This window comes from Epinephelus fuscoguttatus, linkage group LG8 (genome assembly GCF_011397635.1).
Source record: "Epinephelus fuscoguttatus linkage group LG8, E.fuscoguttatus.final_Chr_v1".
NCBI classification, from domain to species: Eukaryota; Metazoa; Chordata; class Actinopteri; order Perciformes; family Serranidae; genus Epinephelus; species Epinephelus fuscoguttatus.
Genome location: NC_064759.1, coordinates 8918637 through 8942977, shown reverse-complemented (window position 1 = coordinate 8942977; position 24341 = coordinate 8918637). Strand labels below are relative to the sequence as shown.

The following is a 24341-nucleotide window of genomic DNA, read 5'->3' as shown; positions in this document are numbered from 1 at the left end:
TCGCAACATTTTAAATTGTATTATAAAAATCACACACATTCATCACCTTCACACCTGAGTGGCGTACCTCAGGTCGCTGGAGTCTGGAATTGAACCCACATCTCTGCGTTGCCAGTTGGTGACCCTCATCACTGGATCATCTTCCTGGCAGATCAACCCGAAGAACCACGGCGAGAGAACAAAGATCAGACAGGAAGTGCAGATACTCTATCAGTCTGCAGAGAAAGTTAACAGACTGAAACATGTTCACACTGTCAAACTGAGGAGCTCTAATTCTTCCCTGTATGAGAGACCTGACAGTCTCCTGACAGCTGAGCTGGTGGACCAGATGTGTCAGGGTCAGAAGGTCATGAGTTCAAAACTCATTTGGATTGTTGTGTGTTTTCTTTCTGTCAGACCCTGGAGGACTGAGTCTAACAGACTACACCAGGATCGGTCTAAATTGAGCAAATGTTTTCTCTTTGGCTCTTCTTCAAGGATGAGAAGTAAAAGCATTTCATCAACTTTCCTAACATATGTAGTGTCTCATATCTCAGCTGAAATGTGTCACAGCTGCAGAGGAGTTTTTGTCAGCAGCTGCTGATGAAGGTCACACTGATGTTTCAGGAACACTTGGTCACATGAAACTTATTCAAAGCAGAATAACATTATTCACGTATACATAAACAGAACTTTGGGGTGAAGTCCTGAATCAGACTGAAAAATTAAAGTCCCTTTAAGGCAGTGGTTCCCAACTGGTCCAGGTATGAGGTCCAGATTTCTCTTTAGGCATTAGCTTGAGGTCTCATAGTTAAATACATTCAGCGTTTGGATGTGTCATTGAACTAGTTTGCTGTCTCTGTCAAGTAGCTGTGCGTTAGTCACTCACTCTACAGCAGAAAACAGCACTAAAAACTCTGCTGGAAATTTACTATACTTAATGTGTTGAAAGCTCCAACACATTGTCACTCTGACCTTGTTAAATATCGATGTTTGGTCATGGACCTTCCACGTCCAGATACAACCTGAAAGGTACTCTGGGTGTGCTGGATGCCGTGTCAAGTTCAGCCTGTTACATGCATTGTCTCCTTTCAAAATACTCTTCCGTTTTCACAGGGAATTTACAGTTCACATACAGTCTCCTTCAAAATAAAAGCAATACATTGGTACAACACCACGATTTGATAGATTTTTTTTCCTTCCACCTAACGGACATGGTTAGGTTCAGGAAAAAAGAACAGGACTTGGCCTTATAATCTTAGGGGATGCGAACATCGCTCTCTCAGGTGTAAGTCAGTTTGTTAGACCCATCCACCACCACTCCCACCCACCCAACTTGGACTTTCGCCGCCTCTCCCCATGACACTGCTGTGTATTTTACTATTTTCTACTAACCCTGCTTTCAGATCAGGACATTTAGACTACAAAAATTCTTCTACTCCTGGGTGAGTCAGAGTTCAGGATCCTGGTTGGTGCTCAACACAAAATTCGGCACTTAACCAAACTAACCAAAATCCGACAGCTATACACGGTCTGCCTGTTACAGTCGTTTCAAAGGATGTAGATGGTTTTGGAAGAGCTGTTTACTTATAAGACACAACAGCTAAAATAATTAAAGTGATAGTGCACCCAAAAATGAAAATTCAGCCATTATCTACTAGTTTGTAAGACAAGTATTAAATGAATGATTACCTGTATGTACTGATTGATAAAAACACACATTGTATGAGGTGAAACTTGTTTTATTATTCATGTTACATATTAGGTGTCAACGCAGAGTATACATGTACAAACGTAATTTCTCCAAAAATACATCAAACTGAACTTGGACTTGACTACTAATCAAAAAGAAAGAAGACTACCTCTCGCAAAAAAATAAATGATGTTCCTCCATGGTGATGTCTTTATTTCCTCCTTTTTTGTTTTGAACGAATCGGGTCGAGTTCCACCTCGAGGACAACCTATAACGAGCACTTGACGGGTATAGACATACCATAGAAAACACACAAATACATTCATCACCATCGCCTAGAAAGGTTCAACACACGCCTTCCTAATAAACTACAGTCAAATAGTCACTGAGGAGGATGAAAATTGCAATCAACATAATTTCACTGGCCTGAAATGGACGCAGAAGATAAGTCAACCACCCATTTTGAGTGTTATCACTCAACTGAATCGGTGTTATCAGTGATTATCAGCCTCATGGATATCGGTTAGAAGGGGCCTGCTACATCTACTAGTAGGTTCCAAATGCTATTATCAGCCCATTACATGGCTGTTATCAGTTGTCATTGGGAGCAGTTTTGTTAGGTTTGACCCAACCATCACCATGGCCTCTTCTCTAAATGGACTTTCTTGCCATTTGTACTAACATTACATCACCTGACTTCCTCCTTTGCTGCTGTCATAATTACTACTGCCACTGGAGGTCGCTGCCTTACAATAAACATGGTCATTTAATGGGCTGATAGCAGCATTATGAACCTTCTAGTACATTGGTTCTCAAACAATGGTACTGGTGGTACACAAGCTCCCTCCAGTGTTATACAAAGGATCATCCAAAATGCTTTAAGTCAATCTAAATATGCTATAAAAGTACAACAATTTGAGTGAGGACACTTCAACTACAAGATTCATGAAGTGTAATTTAAAGTGAGTTTTGCCTTCCCTGTAATATTTTTTTTGTTATCAGCCTCCTATGTAGCAACATTCATGAACGTACAAGTCCTGACAAACAGCGTCAATTTTAAATAGTGGCCAAAAGTGGAATTACAGCGTCTGGGTTGGTCACGTTACACAACAGGGTCCAAAAAGACTTTTTCCCATAGACTTACATTGTGAAAGAGATGTCTGTAAATTAGTGTACTTATTTCTCATGACTTGTTTCACTATCCCAATTCGATGTATTGGGTCTGATAACATTTTGAAAGTCTAAAGGAGCTGCACAATTACATCCTTTTATCTCCATTTAAGTTAGCAGAGGGCTAAACAGGAAGTAAGCCGCTTGCCCTCTAGAGCTTTTGCTCTGTGGGTTCCATGCTGCAGAAAATCTGGGTAATTTCATACCCTGGAAATCAAGCTTTTTTGGCTCCATGTGCCACTGAGCAACTTTTATACAAATGAACGTGGCCCTGACTCCAACGCTGTATCAGTTGTCTTCATATATCCATGCGAGCCTTGCACGAGTTAAAATGGATTATTTAAAACCATGCAATCATGGCGAACTATCAGGAAGAGAGAGAGACTTCTTATAAAATTTGTTCTGTTGCTAAACAGGGTAGACCTACGCTACTATACTGGCCACAGTGGTAGCACTTGGAGAGCCCAGTATTTTCTGAGGTGGTACGTGGTGTAAGAGGTTTGAAGACCACTGTACTAGTAGATGTAGCAGGTCCCTTCTAACCCATGTCAATGAGGCTGATAGCTACTGATAATGTCCATTCAGTCAGGTGATAACACTCCAAGTGGGCGATTCAACAGAGAGGTCGGTTTGTAAATAAAATCTGAGAGTTTTGCATTGGTTTGAGTATAACAGTATAAATGCTGTATTTGTCTTTTGCTCTTTTTTTTAAACTAAACCTGTAATACAGTCTTTCCTGAAAGATAAAACTGACAAATGTGTAACGTTGTGTAAGTTTTATCGAACGGATTGCTGAAATAAACCTCTGTATAAAATATAAACTCTGAAACTTGCACCACAGTATTCTAGATTTATGTAACCTGTTTGCACGAAGATAAAATCCAACTTCAGCACCTCACTCGCCTCTATAAGCACATCTGAGAAGAAGTCGGGCCTTGACTTATGAATTCGTACTTTATGTACCTTTTAAATAATAGACTGTTAGACCCTGGAAGAAATGGGTGTGAGTTAGGAGTCGGGCCTATCAGTGTCTTCTTTACCTGTACTGTTACTTTGAACGCAAGGACTGAACTCCCTGCGACATGAAACTGAACCTGGACCTTTAGCTGATCTTTATGACATCTATTAACACCCACTGAAAACAAAAACATCCTTTCAAAATAATTTCCTTTCTGATGACTTCAAACAGACATTTCAATAACATATATACTTCTTTTTTTGTTGTTTGGAATGTACAGTAACATCACAGTCCTGTTCTGGTTAAAAAAAACTCTACTCAACATTATACCTGTTCCTTGTATCTGTCAACTGATAAAGAGCCATCCTCTTGTTTAGTAGCAACATGGCCTCGTTCATCTATCTGTCGTCTGATTGGTCGACTGAAGTCAGCAGACCAATCGGCAGGTACACAACCCATATAGGCACTATGCAACCACATCAAAAAAATAAAATAAAGTTATTCGATCATAGCAATATATTGTGAATATATAATTCTATCTATAAAACAAAAGCCCTCTGGTGGCTCCTATTTCTAATACGTACAGTCGTCTAAATGTAAATTGTATGACAAAATCTAACATAACAAATAAGTAACCCCGTAATAACATGTATACAATCTCTTATTAACATACAGCGATGAGAAAAGGTAAGAAAACCTCCAGGGATTTGTATCTTATGAAGCCAAAGTCAGACAAGCTGCCGTCTGAGCAGAAGAAAGGGGCTCAGCCACGACTGTCAAAGTGCCCTTAAGGCATTAAACTACCATCTGTGTGGCCAAAAATACTGTACAAGACCGGCTGTACTACCCCGTCTCATCCTGGCCAATAAAAGGTTACTGCTTTTTTTCATGAGCAGCCAGCAGCCACCACCCAGCTGTCATCCTGCCTCTCACTGAGGACGGACCATTCATCACTGTTTATTTTCTGGGCTAATTTTCATGTGAACATTAACAATCAGTTGATGAATGAGCTATTATAAAAGTGAAGGCTGATGGAAGTGTGATGTTAACTACGGGCTGTTTAGCTTCCTGATCCCTTGAATATCCATATCAACTGCTGGCAAAAGTTTTTTAAATATTGCAAGCGATTTCGTTACCTTCAAAAAGAACAAAGGAGTAAATCTTAAACTTTCTTCTTATTTAAAGTACCTACTAATTCTGATTAGTCGATTTGGGTCAAGGCATTTAAACGTCTAGATTTCTGGACTTAATAGGGTTTAAATATAAAAATGAATTTACAACTATGCTGAACCTTCAGCCGGGGCGGCACAGTGGTGTTGTGGTTAGCACTGTCACCTCACAGCAAGAGGGTTCCTGGTTCGGGTGTGTGAGCCCTTCTGTGCGGAGTCTGCATGTTCTCCCCGTGTCAGTGTGGGTTTTCTCCAGGTACTCCGACTTCCTCCCACAGTCCAAAGACATGCAGATAGGGGATAGGTTAAATGGTGAATTGGCCATAGTCTGGCGACCTGTCCAGGGTGTACCCCACCTCTCGCCCAATGTCAGCTGGGATAGGCTCCAGCCCCCCCACAACCCCCCAAGAGAATAAGAAGTTAGAAAATGGATGGATGGATGAACCTTCAGCCTTCAACGACTATGCAAAGTAGGGTCTGACTACACATGTAGCCTCATATCTCGTTTTTTGTTTGCTGTGTTTTGTGCTACAAGTCAAGTTGTGTTGTACATTATTCTAATTTTTAAAAAAAAAAAAAAAAAAGATTTTGCCCTGTTATTAAAACAGTTTGCCAAAGAAATGCTTCCATACTTTGGGAAATACGCCTATACGCTTTCTTGCCGAGAGTTGGTTTCAAGGATCGATCATCAATGATCTCGAATCCCATCGGCTATCGATCTGACAATGATTTTGCCTCTGGGGGCAACAAGCAATATTTCTGGGGTTGCAGTGTAGCCAAGACTTTCTGTTCCATGCACCGCTCATTGTTTACAGTTTGATCAGCAACTCGAGACAGGCCTGGACAACATTTCGGCAAATCTCTATCAACAGATTTCTGCATAACAATGCAGATAAATTAGACAAAAGCTATTAAAAAGCGCAAGTGTTAGATGATAGTCGTTGGGTTCTGAGATTGCATTCCGGCCAATGCGTTCTACCTCTTTTGCTCTGCACATGGACTGTTTACCTGCACACAACCAAAGTTCGCTCAAACGCGATTGATCAATACTACTCGGACTACTAATGGAATACTTCTGCTACCAAAATCTTGTCCGTCAGATTCTGTATTCAAATGTATATATTTGTTCGTAGAGATTAATCTGTTAAATTTGAAGACACAGCCAAGAGACTGTCAATTTCGGAACCCATCGGCTATAAATCTGTCGACGATAAGCTTCAGGGGGCAAAAGCCAATATTTTGTCTTCTGTGCACCGGTTATATCTGTTAATTTCTATAAACAGATACCTTAGTCAATATCTGCATATGAATCCAGAATAATTTTTGAAAAACTAATATAAAACTACATTGTCACGAGACAATAGCCGATTGGTGTCAAGATTACGGCCATTTACAGACCTTTACGCACTGCTTACCTGCTACTCAAACGTGATCAGTCTATCTCTATAAACAGTCTTTCAGTTTAAAGAGATTAGGAGACTGTTTAGCATAAAGGCTAGAAGCAGGGGAAAACATGGAGGACTATTTCTCGGCCGGCCACAGTGACTTCCTATGGTTTTGTCCAGCACATAACCACAAACCTACCGCTGTTAATTAGTCTGCTTTAGAGGGCCTCCAGTCTTTATGCCTAGCTGACCATCCCCTGGTTTATCTTCATATGAGAGTGCCGTCAATCTTCTAATCTAACTCTCGGCGAGAAGGCAAATAAACGTATTGCAAATATGTAAAACTCTTCCTTTAAATTAGCAACATGTTGTGTCAGTGGAGGTTTACAGTTTGATTTATGAAAAAATACAGTTGAATGAAGGTAACACTATCTTAAAACGTAACAAGTAACATTAAATAACGATGAAGAAGCAGTAATCTTCCTTTTCTTATTCTCGTGCAACAGTCACTTATGTACAGTGCTGTATATCAAGACATGAGTTCAATTAAAGACGTGCTCTTCTTGATGTGGCCCCAAAATGCACAAATCATCAGGAGGTTTAAGTATCTTCCCTCATCACTGTTAAACATGATAAATGCAAAGGCATATTCCAAAGTTAACAGTACAAATATCAGAGAAACACTAGCAAAGAGGGACATTTAGTAACGAGTAGTGAGTTATAATGATGTAGAATAGAGGTGATACTATGAGAGCAACCTGGATTTGCAACGTGTAGGGTTTCTTTTTTCCTTTTTTTGTTTTGTTTGTACTTTAAACACTGCCACGTATAACATACACAGTATTCCTGTGGCAACTGCAAAACAGTCATTGCGTCTCGTGTTTACTCTCTGTGTCAGTACAAACTCACGTTCTCCCACTCCACGAGGTACTGCACCTTCCCGTCCGGCGTGACGCGTCTCGCCAAGATCCTCACAGCCTCCCCTCCTCCCCAGCTCCTGGCCACTGTCCCGTCCCCGCCTCCGACTACAACACCCCCTCCTCCACCGCCACCTCCTCCCCCTCCGCCTCCTCCACCTACGCCACCCCCACCGCCCATGCCAGCCTGGTATGGGGGCATATCACGTAGGATGACGGGCTCCAGCTGCTTCTGCCCCGGCTGGTGTTGGTGTTGGTGGTTATGTTGGTGGTTGTGTTGGTGGTTGTGATGATGCTGGTGGGAGTGGTGATGGTGATGGCTGCCATTGGCGTTGACGGGGTATGGGTAGCAAGGAGGCGGTACTCTGCAGGTGTCCTCCACGCTAGGAAAAGAGACAGAATTAATTAATGCAGACTGGAACTACTCATTTACAAATATAAGCACAAAGCAGCTTGAGAAATGCTGCTGGCTGACAACTTTGTGCTAAGATGAAGCAATGACTGTAATGGTGGTTAAGTAAATTACCAAGCTGCCCCCTAGTGGTCAACCAAATGTTAGTCAACCAGAAAGGTCATTAGTTGGCAGGATTTTATTGGTTGTTTGGTCGCAGAAAAAAAAAAAGCGTGAAACTCTATCAGGAGCTGCTCCTCGCCAAAATAAGTCAAAACCTATATGACTGGACCATGTGGGAATTTAATTTGAAAGGACAGACACAGGAAGTGTCCACGCTCAGCAGTCAGACAGGAGTCAGGTTAATTTCCAGGGCTGGTACCTGTGGTTATTCCACAGGCTAGTTAATAACATGTCGGGCAGGAAATCCAAAGTGTGGGATCATTTTGAGAAGGTGAAGGACGAACCCAAGGTGATATGTAAACTCATCTTCATTGGTTGACTACAAACATGACGTATCATCTGAAACATGGAAGTAGCTACATGCTCATTAGCACAGACCTTGAACTCAAACCATTGTGTTGCCCCGCCTAAAATATATAATTTAAAAATCAAATTAATATCGTGAACATGCAGGTGACAAGTCGACTAATGGGCCGAAATGAAGACTATCGGTTGACTAGGAAAAAGTGCAGCCCTTGTAATTTAGTACTCACAAATTTTCTGCTTTACATTCAAATTCACATTTGCTCAAAGTGCGGCCAGCAGGCCAAAGGCCCTTAGAGACATTTTGTGCGGTTCCTGAACATGACATGAAAAGCATGCATTGTATTTTAATCATCCATGATCCATTTCATTACTTTCACTTTCAGTAGCTTACATTTAATCCAGTACAATGCTCGTCTACTGCGTCAAACTGCGCCCCCTTAACAAGTACAAGTGCAAATTATGTTCTGTCATCAATGCCTGTGCTGTCAGGCACTGTTGGCAGTTAAATGTGTAACTGAGATGTGCATTTCTCCTGTGCAGCCCTCAATTTTATACTGGCTCTCAAAATTTGTATTCTTTGAGAACTCCTGATGTTAACCCCAAAAGACCATTTTTACACCCAAGGATACTTTGACTAATGTGGAAGAAAACATAACAGCTGAAGTGATGTCTAAATCAGCTGTTTAAGGGTGCTTCCACACCTGCAGTGTTTGGTTCAGTTCAATCAAACTCAAGTTTGTTTGCCCCCTAAATGCGGTTTGTTTGGGCAGGAGTGAACACAGCAATCACACTCAGGTGCACACCAAAACAAACAGACTGAGACCTTCTTGAAGAGGTGGTCTCGGTCCAGCAACAACCGAACTCTGGTGCGGTTCATTTGTGGTGAGAACGTGTTCCGACCTGGATCTGAACCAACTGCAGTCACATGACACATTGTTTGGGTTAAACATGAGCATGTTACAGTCCTGGAGGATTATTAATGTGCACCTCCTCCTGTACTGCCTTAATATGCACATTCAGCACATCCAATGCATCAAAACATTGTTTTCTAGTTGGAGCCGCGCCTCGTTTTCAAACTGTATGGTTTGACTAAAATGAACAATGACAGCAATATAGTCCACGATGAGCAGCACTAAAATCAACCTGCGTAGTTGTCCCTCCATTGTGACATTAGAAAGTGTCACATTTATCTTGCAAGTGTACTCTTCTTCAACGTTTGCTTTACTTCCTGGATTTTTGTGTATTCAACATGTGACTACATAAATGTCAGCAGGAGTTACAAATGAGGATGATAGATGAGTAAAACCTGTTGTAGTGATGGAGACTCCTGGAGAGTGGAGTGTTTCCGTTGTACGTGGTGTGGTACAGGGCGTACATCCGCTTGGGGGGAGAGCTGTGGATGGGACGCACAGAGGTTGAAGACAACATGATTGCTTTGCAGCTTCTGTTTAAAATAGAATAATATTTTCATCCAATATTTGCATTGTTTCATAACAGTAGAGAAGGCTATCATTTAGAGGTTCAGGTCACCCAAAAAAATGAAAAACAACATCTTTTCCTTGAGGTACATGCACACAGTTTTGTTTGAATTTAAACAAGTCAGGCTAAAAGAGTTTTATTTTATTGGTTATTTTATTGGAAATACTCCCATCTCTATTGCACTGAGGTGACTGTAGAAGTCTCAGAGGTGAATATCTCAAAACACTTTTAAAAATTATGTCATGCTACTTACTTTAAGATTTTTTTTTGAATCAATACAGAAACCAGATTGGGACAACGCCCCTTACCTCAAACTAAGCTCCTCCTCTGACTTCCTGGAGTTGTAAAGGCTGGCCCCTCCCATGTAGCCATGGCAACATGGCAGTAGCTCAATGGAGTTGGCAGGGACTGGGGGTGGACAAGCCTGGACACAGGAGACACACACACAGATCAGCTGTTGTCTGGACGCCAACATCATCTCAGGAGTCAATCGAGCTGTGACACCTCCGTGCTCAGACATGCATAAAGTTAATTGTGCATATAGAACGTCAGTTTTGTAATAAATATGTCTAGACAGAGGTTTGCTAACTGAAGGAAAACATTTTAAAACTGAGTTGATGTGCGTTTTGTATGTTTTTCGCATTCTTAAAAAACACTTAAGAGCTTGAATTCTACCTTCCTGCATTCCCAGAGGGCAGGTATGTCTATAAATCTGCACTAATAGCATTAATGGATGTGAGTCACATCATCAGACACAGCCGTATGATGTCCTGCTTAAATGTGTCACCTCCATCTCATGGAGCTGGCTGGTTAGTGAGGCAGCTCTCCCGACACACACAGACTCACGACCCATGAAAAGTAAAAACATCAGAGCTTCATCAGAGCAATCAATCACCGAAAACGTCATCTGGGGAGACGCCACCTAAAGGTTGTTGCATTTCTCATCGCTGGACTGTGACATATGGCACCGCAGTCGAACCATTATCATTCCTTTCTCTGGCATTGCTGTTGGGATGGGAGATTATTATTCAGTGGCCTTACTCGATGTCTGTGCCTTTAAATGGATGTGCTCTGTCAATGCTGCACTGCCAAGGTGCCAGCGCCACCTGGCCAAACTGTAATCGACTGCAAAGTGCACTTGGAAGTGATCCCAGGCTACGCATATCAGCATTCTTTCCCATCTCACTTTCCCCCACGACAACGAACCTGCTCCTCCAAGACGCACGGAGATTAGCATCAATCAGAGGGGCACAATGGGGCCTGGATGTGCCAGAGTGAAAACGAGTGCTCTGTGGAGAGTATTGTTCCAGGATTACTGTATGTGTGCAAATACACGGATCAGAGTGTTGTGTAGGAGGACACAGTACAATGAGCATTCACCGTTAAGAATGCCGTGTAAAAATAGTAACTGCCACATGTGATGCGGCCTGTTTCATTGTGATCCGCGGGGAATTGGGTTTGATGATCGTGATAAATGTGGTGCTGAACTGCAGATGTTGATGAAACACATGAGCAGGCTTTTGTGCAGCCAAGTTTGTATTTGAATTATACATTTCAACTGAGCCAAACGCACAACACTTCATCTCTCTCACGCGCTACCTTTACTCCAACCATAGACTCTGAAGCATCGGCAGGCATTAAAGTACGGCAAAAGAAAGGAGAAGAGAAATACTGAGCTACACTGGGTGTTAAAAGACATGCAGACTGATTTAGACTGCGAAATGAACCTTCATCACAGCGTCTGACTGACAGGTTATTTGGATCGCAGAGGGCTGTTTACCTGGATGTATGAAAAAAAGAGAAAAATAATCAGAGAGGTTTTGTGGCCCAGACCTCCCTTCTCGCCCTGAGCTGGAGACAGAGGCACTGACCTGTGTCTCCATGATGCGACGCTTTGATTTACGTGACTCCGGCCCCCCCACTCTCCTCTGGCAGGGTAGTGACAACGGGCTGAGGTGAACAGAAACACACATAAATTAAAACACAAGCATAAACACACTCACACATGCAGTCCCAATGTGCAGTGTTTAGTTTATTAGTGTGTCTCCATAAAAGCCCACTGAGAGGTGTAAAACACAAGAAGATGACAGCAGTGAGATGATATGATTTTGATGTATTATATCAGTACAACATTTTCAAATATATTGTCAAATATGAGCCCAAACATCGACAGCAAGGAGGTTGAAAAATATGTAAAAAAAAAAATAGTCCAGATTTCCCTGATTCCCTGTCTTCTTCTTCTGCTTGAAACTGAACTTGTCTCCTGATTTGTTTATGAAAACTTGAGGTCTTAAACCGCCAAAGTGGCCCCTAGAGGCTACAATGTCCATTACAACCCACAACTCCAAACTGCTGACTTGAATGAACAACACACTCTTCTTTCTGCTCTAATTAGAGCTGTACAGGTAGAAGGAATTTAAATGTATATTTTGTCCTGGAGGCACAGAGAAGAACACAGAGTCATTAAGAGTGAAAGGATCTAAGCTCGTACTAGCATGAATGTGTTCAGCAAAGTGGTGATTGGAGCACTTTGGTGTCCAAATGGCTTCAGGGCATGCCACATAACTGCAACTGTCGCTGGTGCAATTCCTGTGGACCCTTGTTGCATGTCATACCTCCCTGTCTTTCCCTATTTCCGATCTGCCTTTTCACTCTCAAGGGTACAATAGAGGCAAAAATGCCCACAAATAATCTTACAAAATCAGATTGCATGACAGTCTGCCCACTTGATTATGAGATATTTTAAAGTTGACATCTTGGCCTGAGAAGCAAAAGACTGAGTGGTGTCTGACAAAAGGGTTTAACTTCTGGAGAGCATTAATGTTCAACTTGTCCGTTAGACTTCAGATATTTCTTGTTTGTATAAGTGGAAAGTCAATGAAAACCCGTTTCCATTATTTTGCATATAAACCTGATGATTTGACCTCAGGGTGGAGACAAAGAGGAGAGCTCACGGAGTGTCGGTTCAGCCTCTGCGGGCTGTGAATATCCACAGCTAACTTAAGACTGAAGATCTGAAATGAAATTTAGTCTACATCACACAGTCAAAGACGGTGTTGGTGGAGGGGAAATGTTGACCTGGTATGACACGTGGCGGCCCAGTCGCCAGAATAAAGTGTTGGCATTATATGTTTCTGCAAACCACAGACATTTTACATTTGTATGTGTCATATGTATCATATCAATATTTCTAAATACAAGCTGACTCTGTCATCAGAAGCTGGAGGGGATGGTGTCATCTTTGTGAGATGCCTGCCAAGCTGCAGTCCACTGACCAGGACCAGCAAACGAAACTGGCTGTGTTTTAGCTCATCATCACCGTTTTTCAACGAGACATTGCTGCATTTCCTGCTTGTGCCCCCACAAAACAGGCATTTCAAGCCATCACATTATCTTTTCCTAACCACAGCAAAGTGGTTTTTGTACAGAAACCTAACCACACATTGCTGTTTCAACATATCCACCACATAATAACATACACATGCAACATATCTGGAGTTTGCAGAAATATACAATGCCAACATTTCCTGCATCAGGTCAGTCAACCAGTGGGTGACCCGCAAAATGGGTGATTTGCGGGTGGTATTTGTCTTAATTTTATTTCCAGGATTGGTCCTGAGTAAAACAAAGCACATGGGGTCAGATTGCAGGTGCTGGATGATGAATATATGAAAATAAAATGAGAATAAACAATAATTTAATTCAATGTTTTAACATTTTGATTCTGTGACTGCTCACTGTGTGTCGGCTCTGTCCGTGTCATGCATATAGGAGGATAAGAGCCACTTCAGTCAGGTACGTTATTAAGAGGTGTGTTACTGTGGAGATGTGCTGCTCAGTATTCTGAGAATAAGCGAAAAATATTCATTTGAATTGTATTTCCAGAATTGCCTTTATTTGAAAATACATTATCTGAGTTTCACGTGTATGAAATGTCCCAAAATTATCACTTTAAAAAACAGTGCCTAACCAAATTATTTGAACAGTGTATGGCTATTATAGGATTTGCATGGCGGGGTCATGGTGTGGCAGGTGCAATATTTAGGAGCGGGTCTTGAAAATCAGACCCATGCAAGTCTCTTACAAGGGGTCATTTAAATCATTAGATCTGACATCTCTGTGTAGAACTGACAAACTTATCAGCTGATGACCATTTTAAATCCGCAGTGTGACTTTGACTCGTGTATTCTTTATTACTTGTTGCCAGTTATGTTGAGAAGTTTACATCTATACCAGTGGATCTCAACCTATTTTGTGTCAAGGACCTCTAAGTTGATAAAATCTATTTTCAGGGACCTCCATCCAAAAAATGTTGGTTGGTTAGCCCAGTTCAGACCAATGATTCGCAACAAGACAAACCGTTTTAGAACGTTGCAGAGAAAAGTTGCAGCAGTGTGAACTAGCCGGTCTGAGATCGACACAAGCCAGCTGATGGTGCCACGACTGGTCAAATCACCAGCGGCTGGTTTGAGAACATAAAGCACGTCACCAATTTCAACAGCCAATCAGCTTGTAGTGAAGTCCGATGGTCAAGTCAAAATGACTGCAGACGGTGCATTCGTTTGCTGCGGCAGGTGAGCTCTCTATGTCTGTGCTCACGATGTGCTGGTCTCACTATCTCACTATCACTATCCTCATTCATATATTAAGAAGCTACAAATTATATTCAGCCACAAAATAAACCTGGAAAGCTGCAAATCAGAACAGAAGTACAGAGAGTTGTTGCATAGAGATGATACACCATCTCATCTAGTTGCATTGGTGTGAACGACAGGTTTTAGGAACGTTGCAGAACAGTGCATTGAAAGTAGTTGCCTGTTTCAACATGTCTTGTCACGAATCTTTGGTCTGAACTGGGCTGTAGATATGATTAAGACCAGAATACTATAGTTGTCATCTACAGTTGAGGAGATAACTGTAAAAGAAGTGAAACCTATGATCAGAATAGTCACTTGTATGACTCTTACTCACATTAGGCTCATTCCAACTAATACTTGATAAACTAATATCTGTTGCCTCTGATGTGGCCATCGAAACATTTTCCATTTGGGAAGAAGCAAAATGACTTCGCTCTAGTCAAAATGAAAATCTGACATGTCTGTCAGAAAGAGAGGAGAAGCCTGAAGTGATTCCAGCCAATAAGACCAGAGTCTCTTGAAACTTGCAGCTTGTAGCTATTTAGATGAGCAAAGGGAACTAGGAGATAAATTACTGAGATATGAATATTGTTTGTGAGAAAATGTTCCACTTGTGTTTCAGAGACTCGTATAATATGAGTTTTTGTTCCCTTTAAGACAGCTCCACTGCAAATTATTTCATTGTAATTCAGTCTGAATAAGCTCCAGCTAAATGTAGGAAATTATTTAAAATGAAAAGAGTGTCTATGAAATCTGCAGACTACAGGACGAGTGTACACACAGACTAACACACACACACACACATTTATGGATGTACAAACGTAAGCACACAGGGGGGCTTAATGCTCTTTTAGAAGAACATTAAGACACTGATACTTTTGCTGGCATATGAAAATTGCAGCCCTTTGATTTGCAAGTTAATTGTTCATACGTAATGACTATATCCCCCGTGGGAATCCCAGAGCCGTTACTGAGATAAGAGCTGAAAGGAGAGACGTTGTCCTTACTCTGACCTTCTCCGGTGCGTGATGTTGATAGGTGGGTCGGTGATGAGGGGCGACGAGTCGGACGTCAGCGGAGGTGGGGCTCGGACCTGAAGCCCAAAAAGACACTTCTTCTTCTTGATCTCCTTCCCAGAGACAAACCTGGGGCGACATTAAAGACACAGCCTGGTTCTTGAAATATATTATCACCAAATGTGTGTTTTTTCCCCATTACTCCTCTTTGATGCTAATAATGAATTTAATGTCGTGTAACAAAATGTACTTATTTTCCTGATGAAAAAGTAGACTCAGGAACATTTCAAAGTCAGTGACTGTGTAATTAAGTATACATAATTAGAGCTGACTCTTTTTTTTTTTTTGCAAAGTTCAATGAAAACCCACTGAAAGCAATTAAACCTCGAGACTGGTTATTGTGATTTAATACCAACAACTTGTGTCCTCTTCTAACAAGACAAAATAAACACCAAAAAGTGTTCAATTTAATCTGGTCTAATTAGCGGCTACATTTTATTCAAAGTCACACATTTCATCTCGTTCATTTCAGCCGCGCATGTCCAACGTTGCAGACTACTGAGCACTAAGAAGACCCCTCTATTCATGGAGCGCTACTCATCAATCCAGTCATGTGTGGTCTGTGTTTATTCTTCTCATCATATGCGGTAACTTACCTGTCCTTGTGGGAGTTCAGAGCGTTGAGGAGATTGTGACAGCGGTCCTGCCTTGGCGTGTCAGAAAGCTAGAGGACAGACAGGAATGAAAAATCAAAGCTGTGTTTACACAGTGGACGGCCGTCAGACAGAAAACCTTTAATGCATGGAATAATTTTCTTTTACAGTCGCTGACAGCAATAATGTTGATGGGGAAAAGTACTTGTTGCAGCTACGTGGCTGAAAGACCCTGCCGCCATGTGATGACAGGACAAACAATACATTTCAAAATGTCTTTTATAAAACAGCTTAAAGGAAAACCCACAGCCTCGGATAGATTTACAGGAAATAAACACCCCTGGTGTGTCTCTCAGTCACCTCTACTTCTGGCTTCCTGTTTATTCTCTGTGGAAAGACTTCAGACTTTAAAATTGGTGGTAGGCTATCACAATGCTGAGCCTTAGCACTCTAGAAGATTTGGCAAAATTCCTTCATGTTTGCAAATGCTGATTAGTGTCTGACAGATCAATGATTTCATCAGGGACAGGATTGTCCCTGATGGGCTTCTTCTTGATTTCTGTTTTAATCTGGATTCTTGCATTGTCTGATTGTCATTGAAGTCCTGGAATGTGTTTTTTTGCTCCTGTTTTAGCCGTGTAAAGCAGTAGGCTAAACTATCAGATGCAAAGATGACTGCACACACCTCCCACCAACCTTGGTCAATTGTATCACTGACAGTGCCTCGCTCATAGTTATATAGTATATAGAAAATGATATACTTTGCTCAGAGCAATGGGTAAATAGTTGAAATAGTTAAGCTTACCCAAAAGATATTTATAAACAGTTGCAACAGTTAGCTAGTATCGTTAGCTAAAAAGATAGAGTTGAATAGTTAGCTAAACGTGGTGAGTAAATGGTTGAAATGTTAGCTATAGGATAGAAGGTAAAGCTAAAGTTAGTTGAATGGTTGAAGTTGGTAAAAACGTTGGTTAAACATGCAAAACACTCAAGCTAAAATCAGTGGATGAAACAGCTGCCCTAAACAGCTATAAGTAGCCCATTCTCAGAACCCATCGGCTGTATTCGGCGTCTGACTTCCGGCAGACGGTGATACAGCCTTTGGGGGCAGGCCCCCGATTTTTTGGCATTCCGGTTTGATTTGGGCGGAGGAGGCGAATTTCCATTTCCGACTTCCGTTTATATAAGTAAATATGCTGAACCACTGCGATGGATTCAGAGTTTCCAGTGACACCAATTATGTTCCGTCTCGTTAGTTCACTGCACGGACCGTTTAACCTGGCAACAACTGCAGCCGGCTCAAACGTGATTGGTCAATATCATGTGGACTACAAACAGCCTACAACCGGAAACCAGGGCTCTTCCGCTCTTCTTCCGGTGGCAAGATCTCCGGGGTTTGCCTACAGACTCTACATTCACTGAATGTAGAGTCTGTATATAGAGACTATAAGTAGCCCAACTGGGCACCGACATCGTTGGACATTGATATTTGGTTGAATTTAGGTTGAGAAGGTTGTGTGACCAAAATTCAATGCCAAGACAACGTTTAATTATACTGACTAATTTTAAATATTGAAACTGTTTATCCAGTTCTCATCACTACTATGTCAACTATTAATCCAACACTTTTATCTATTTCAAGTATTTACAAATTATTTTAGCTAACTATTTTTCTAGCCATATCAATTTATTTTAGCTAACCATTCCAATACTTGTAGCTATAGACCTTTCCATTGGTCCCTCCTTACTTCCTGTCAGCTACTGCATTAATAAACATCCCAGCAGGAAATACACTGGGACCAACGTAGAATACTTATGTTGCCGAGTTTAAAAATATCTGTATAAGGAAAGTTTTTTATCCATTAATTTTAGCTAAGTGTTTAAACTTTTTATCCTTACTTTTAGTTAACGATACTTTAAGCTGTAAATTCAACACTTCTATCTCAGCTGTTTATAAATTTAATTTATTTCAACTGTTTATTCCGTCGTCAGTGTGGCATCAGAAAGACATTGAACTGTTACGTTGGACTTACCTTAATGTTTTTGTTGAAATGAAAATCGTGTTGACGATATTTTAAATGTTTAAGATTTTCACGTTGTGAGGATGTTGACATTATGACATTTTCCAGACGTTGGGTTTTGTTCTCCATACATCAAAACAAAATGTCGTAACTTCAGGTGAAGATAAAGTTGGTGTGAGATGTTTGGAATTTGTTTGATGACTTAAGAACATAACTTCTCAGACAACAATTTGTATGTGGGGCACATGTGGGTAGTAAATGGACTAAACAATCAGCCCTATAGGAATTGTTAACAGGCTCCACATTGGCCCCATGTCAATTGTCATGGGTGGGTTTACCCAAGTAGGCCCCACATGGGTTAAAATATTATTTACTAAAAGTAATGGATAAAAGGTTGAAATAGTAAACGTTAGCTAAAAGTAATCCACAAACTGTTAATCCTTTGCTGAAAGTAATGGATAAACAATTGAAAGAGTTACATGTAGCTAAAAGTAATGGATTAATGGATTAAACGGTTATCTCTTTTACAGTTTAAATAGCTAAAATTAATTGATATAATTAAAAAATTTGTTGACGGAAAGTAATGGATGAATAAAATAGTTAACGTTAACTAAAAGTAATGATTAATTGAGTATCTAAAAGAGATTTATAAACAGTTGAAATGTCCAGCTACAAATGCAAACCAACCCAACCCATTTAACTGTATGAAAAAACTTTGTAACAATATTCACTTTTGTATAACCCTGGGTAATCGTGTTAAATTGCATCCACTTTAAAATCAATTGAAATGAACGCATTTGGACCCCGTCGGATGATGAGAGGTACATGAGCTCATCTGATGAGGCTGCAGAGGTGCGTCAGCCAAAAAAAAAGGTTGGGAACTAACCACTGTCCTGGATCATAAAAACACACAATGTCATATGCAATTTTTTAAACTTAGTGATGTTCCCCTTTAAGCTGATGTAGAGGTCACACTTTTTTTAACTTTAAATTTTACTTTAATGGCGGTTAATTGGCTTTAAGTCTCAAATGCAAAAAAAAAAAAAAAAAAAAAAGGGCTGGCAGCATTTCACATCATTTCATCATGGTGCTTAAACGAGGAAATATCAATACCGCGCCTAGGAGCAACGAGTCCCAATTCTCATTGGTGAAGGACAGGATTTCATGGTCAAAATCAAAGTATTTCCTCTTGCAGCACAGCGAGAGATGGTAGAGCACTAAATGAGCCAAATCCATCCTGCATTAAAAAACACAGATATTAAGACACAGGTGTAATACAAAATATGACAAGAAATGAAACTGGTAAACATTTTTGCATATTTGAGAATATTTTCGAACATTTGAGAGATTGGATTGAAACTCCACATTTTAGTAAAATATTAATATATTATCAAAATTAATTACAATTAGTTTTCTCTCAGACTTGACATGAAATATACTGAAAAATACTGTGATTAAAAAAGAAAAATAATAAACTATTCATTCTTTAACTCCTGATGTTTTGTCTATTATTCTTAAATAACCACTGTGTATAACTGTAACGTATTTTCACTGCAAACATCACCAGGTCATGGGAAGTCTTTGGATGGTCTCGGGTCCTTTTGTACATACTGAGCACTGGAACTGGTAAAACCTAAAAAGATACATGAAAAAATAAATAAATAAAAGTTAGCATCATGGGACTGTGAATTATCATTTATTCTTTATTCTTTTTCAATGGGCCTGTTTCTCATTTAGTTTCAAGAAACAGCTGTCATCTTTTATTTTGTCTTTGTCCTTTGCTTTCATCCTCACTTGCACAATCTGTACATCGCTGTCTTCTTTTATAACATATTAACTCTGTGAAAACTATTTTTGTCCACTTTTGTGCAGACTTCTCATCATTTAGTCCGAGTTATTCATAAACACTGTGTTTTTTTCCGTCTATACGTTTTTCTCAGTCTACAGATGTCTCTCCTCTGTAGGTATTTTATCACATAAATCAACCTGAAGTGAAAACAAACAGACAGGTGGATCAGTTTCTCTATAATAATATTCTGTTCTGGGTGACCCTGAAACTCGGCTCCTACCACAACAACAATGTGTGCATCCGTCCTCCTATATGCATGTGCTCACTGAAGGTCACCGGGAAAGATGAAGCCCAGACACAGTATGACGGCAGCACATGCTTACTATTCCAACTGTGAACTCAGTCTTCACTCTTCCTCCATCACCTGCTCAGCAGATGTTGTACCAATCCGGCCTCGCTCTCCCCGACTGTCAATCTAAATCTAATCCCTCCTTTTCTTCTCCCCTTAGACAGGTTCGGCAATAACAAGGTGTCAGGATGGGTGTAGAACCCAGTCGGCTAACGCAGATGGTTAATGACAATAATGACTTAATGGATGGATACATTTTATTACACGCATGAGGTGCAGCCTATCAAAGTGCACAGCGATCAGCAGCTTGCATATCCTCCCAGTATCATATCTGAGCAGCTACCAGAGAGGTGATATGTCTGCTCCGCTGTCTGTCACTGTCCCTTTGCTCCCAGTGTGCGAGGAGCTCTTGTCCTTGTTGCACAAGTCAGTGAGTACATTAACATGCACGCTAATAATTTAGTCTTAAGCTAATTAAGGTAGTTCTCTGACAAGTGAAGCTGTCATGTCTTCATCTGTTTCTCTTAATCAGACTGGAATCTACAGCTGAGACGAGCTGCATCTTAAACATGCTGCTTTTCTCTATGTCATATGATTTTAAACTGAATATTTTGGGGGTTTTAAATGTTGGTTGGATAAAAAAAGCAATGAAGACGTCATCTCTGATGGGTGTTTTCTCATTTTTTCTGACATTTTATAGATTAATCAATTAATCAAATAAACTGTCGACAGATTATTTGAAAATGGAAATACTAAGTTTGCAATCAAACTAAAGCACAAGTAGGTTTCTGCTCAATGTAACCTTAATATTGTACCAAACAGAGTCAACGACATGTGGTGAGTGGTAGACTAATAAAAAAACAGATCAGTGTAAACCACGTCAACAGAAAAGTCACGTCTCATGCAAAAAATAGTTCTAGAGTCTAGATCCTGACTCATACATCAGCATGATATTATCGGCTAATACTGACTTATCACAAATATATTGGCATATATATTTACAAGTATGAAAAGGAAAGCGCAGTAAAAATAGTTTTAACTGTTACATGTTTATGTATTCTTAATATTTTATTTTTCCTTTCATCTAATTCTTTATTTTAAATTCTTATTTAAAGGGAATATTTATAAAGATTTAATCTAATTTTCAATTTACTGACATCTTATTTACTTGACTGTTATCATCTTTAATTTACTGTGTTGTTCAACTGTCCTTATTGTGTCCAAAATGTGAGATTAGTACCAAAAAATGTTTGTTCATGTTAAAGATTTGTGTAAAAAAGCTGATATCAGCCAATATCTGATTATCAGAATGTATTTAATTTTACTCAGAGATATCAATACCTGCTCCAAAAACCCCAAAACAGTCTGGCTGAGTTTTGGTGTTTATATAAACATACTCGGACTTAGGGCTGGGCAATAATTTGCAGTATGTTGATATTAAAATGACACTGTGAGATGACACTAGATATCATTTTAGATGTTGGATATTATAATATTGTAATTGTTGTGTTTTCCTGTTTTAAAGGCTGCATTACAGTGAAATAATGTAATTTTCTGAACTTACCAGACTGTTCTTTTATTTGCCTTTATCCATGTAGTCATTATACCCACATTACTGATGTTTATGCATCAAAAATTTCTCATTGTGCAATAAAAGTCAAACCTACAATATCGTTGCATTAACAACATTCAGGTATTTGGTCGAAAATATTGTGGCATTTGATTTTTTTCCGTATCCCTCAGCCCTGTCATCAGCAAATAAATGAAAGTCAATTCGATATTGGCATTTATATGATGACGGATAAGCAATGTGCATTAAAAAAAAAATGTTAAAAAAAAATGTTTTTCATCCTTTATTTTTCTTAATTTATGAGTCTTAATTTCTTTAATTTCAGGTTTAACATATTTCAATTGAATTCATATTTAAAGGGAGTTATACTGTTATGTGTTGTATGTGTTTTCATGTTTTTACGATGTATGCTTCATTTCTTCTGTTACTGTGAGACAGCAATACTTGTGCAGCTCCTGAGTCCAAGACAAATTTCCCCACGGAGACAAGTATATCGTATCGTATCGTATCTTATCATATCAAGTTTACTGTACTTTTCAACCATTCTTGTTACAGTGCTACCTGACCAAATGTGAGAGATCAGTGCCAAAATGTTTATGTTTAACAGGTATCAGCCAATATATTGTTATCAGATTGTATTTACGCTCCACTCTGAAATATTAATATCTGCTTCAAAATGCCTGTTCAAGTCTAGATGAATTTACTGTGCATATGAACATACTCTGAGTGAACTGTTAAAATTGCTAAGATTAATGGTTATGACAAATTCCTTTATATTCAGTGCTTATATGCAATGGCAAAAACTAACTCTGAATATAAGAATATTTTTTACAGTCATGCTCAGTAACGCACCTGTCTCCATACAGCAGTGGTTTGGTTAGACACTGCGTACAGGCCTCGTGAAACCACTGACCACAGCTGCCACACTGTAACATCTTCAGGTTCCACCTGCAGTCCAACGACACAAAAACACCACCAGACTTTAAACACATGAATGAATGAATGTGTCCAATGTCTGCCACCAGACACACTTGTATTTGTGCATTATAGAGGGAAGACTGAAGGCTGATGACTGCAGCTGACAGTTCTCATTTTCTGAGCTGAAATGTGTCTTCAGGTGGAAACTCCCTCTGGATCCCTCGACTCGTAAAGATACGGCAGTAGGGAGTTTGTTTTATACGCTTTATGTGCCAGGTGGATGAGGTTTGGCACATAAGCAAAAGAGTGCAACAAAAGCAAAGCAGCAGAACACACAAAAAAATGCATTATAAAGATAGTTTGGTGCACTTTTTTTTTTTTGATTGACAGCTTACCTGACAGTATCTGGACTGATGCAGCTCTCACATATCATTCCAAGAAAGTCCAAACAAACTCAAAGAAATCCTGCTAATACTGTTTGACACATGTCTGATATGCTGCATGCAATTCGCAAATAATCCACAGGATGACTCTGAGTGAGATGTGATAACACTCTGTGAGAAAAAAGCCAAATGTTTCAGAGCACACATAAACTGTACATTCAAACTTTAAACTGGCCTCTGCAGTGTCACTCACTCTCCAGGTCCGGCACAGTAGCAGTAGCACTGTTGTTGATTGGTCAGATGCTGCGGGTCCCAGTCTAAAGACGACAGCTGGTAGGGAAGCCGGAGTTTCATAAATTGCATGAGCCGGGCGAAGCGTCCCCGTTTGAGCGCCCCGCCTCTCTGAAAACACAATTTTTAGGACAGAACTGATTGGTCGGTGACCCCTTCAAATCACTGTCATGTCAGAGCAGCGAGGGAGACGGATCGCATTCGGTGGGGAGAAAGCAATTCGTCTCGTTTTATTGTAGGTCAGCTGTGAGAGATAGTGTCCGAAGCAGCGGAAGTCTGGACAATGAGATATGGACATTGACCGATTGACAATTAACCGGGTGCTTTCTCATCTCATATCTACAGAACTGGAGCACATGTGATTGATTGACTTTAAATGTACTTCTCTCAACTTCAGCGTAGTTTTTCAGCTTCATAACTATTGATTCCTCATGATTTCTTGGACACAATGTAGAACATCTAATATTGAAGTCAATACTGGGGGAATTAGTGCGCTTTTGCCTCCGATAAACCCATTTTCTGCTGTACACAACACTATAGTGGCAGCCAAGCCTGATATATTTGACTGGATTCCTCCCATATTACACACTGAATGTTTTTTCCCCAGAGTGTGAGACGGAGAGATTAGCAGCCTGACCTTGGTTGCGACTGCAAAGACACATTGCCGACATATCCACGAATCGCTGTCAGCTTCCGGTTCGATGGTTGGCGTGTGGCACTCTGGATGATAACCTGTAATGGGAGGAGGAGGCAGAGCGTTTAATTCGTGTTCACAAGACAGACAGCCGGAGTGACAATAATGGCAGAGCAGCTCCATGTTTAGTGCTCTGCTGGTTTGTTTCAGCAGCATGCAAAACATTTTACTATAGCATTTGCATCCGAGGAGCAGGGACTGTGTTTGTCTGCTTTTCCCCTCAAAACAAACTGTCAGCAAACCTGTTAGTCTGACAGAGCCGTGAAGACATGACGGTGAAATTTATTGCCCTTTCCTGCTAGTGCATCCTGCTGCTCGGTGTTTGTAAAACTTCTTCCTACTTGCACTTCAGTGTATTTCATTTCATCATTCATACTTTTAAAGTCTCCC

The 24341-nt window shown here is 40.2% G+C and overlaps 1 protein-coding gene across 6 annotated transcripts in view; it reads right to left on the bottom strand.

Annotated features, from left to right (window-relative positions):
- Window positions 1-1714: 1714 nt before the first annotated feature.
- The window catches only part of phf1 (PHD finger protein 1), a 28451-nt gene continuing 5824 nt past the window's right edge, over window positions 1715-24341 (bottom strand). For 5 of the 6 annotated variants that reach the window (XM_049584310.1, XM_049584307.1, XM_049584311.1 and 2 more), the window contains 11 exons: window positions 23895-23989; window positions 23220-23368; window positions 22518-22613; window positions 19522-19590; window positions 19071-19194; window positions 15940-16007; window positions 15275-15412; window positions 11502-11580; window positions 9939-10054; window positions 9458-9544; window positions 1715-7654 (listed from right to left, as the gene is read on the bottom strand). In XM_049584310.1, coding sequence (XP_049440267.1) covers window positions 7249-7654; window positions 9458-9544; window positions 9939-10054; window positions 11502-11580; window positions 15275-15412; window positions 15940-16007; window positions 19071-19194; window positions 19522-19590; window positions 22518-22613; window positions 23220-23368; window positions 23895-23989 — 1427 coding nt within the window. In that variant the 3' untranslated portion in view covers window positions 1715-7248. The remainder of the gene's footprint in view (window positions 7655-9457; window positions 9545-9938; window positions 10055-11501; window positions 11581-15274; window positions 15413-15939; window positions 16008-19070; window positions 19195-19521; window positions 19591-22517; window positions 22614-23219; window positions 23369-23894; window positions 23990-24341) is intronic. The other variant, XM_049584308.1, reaches the window with a different exon arrangement.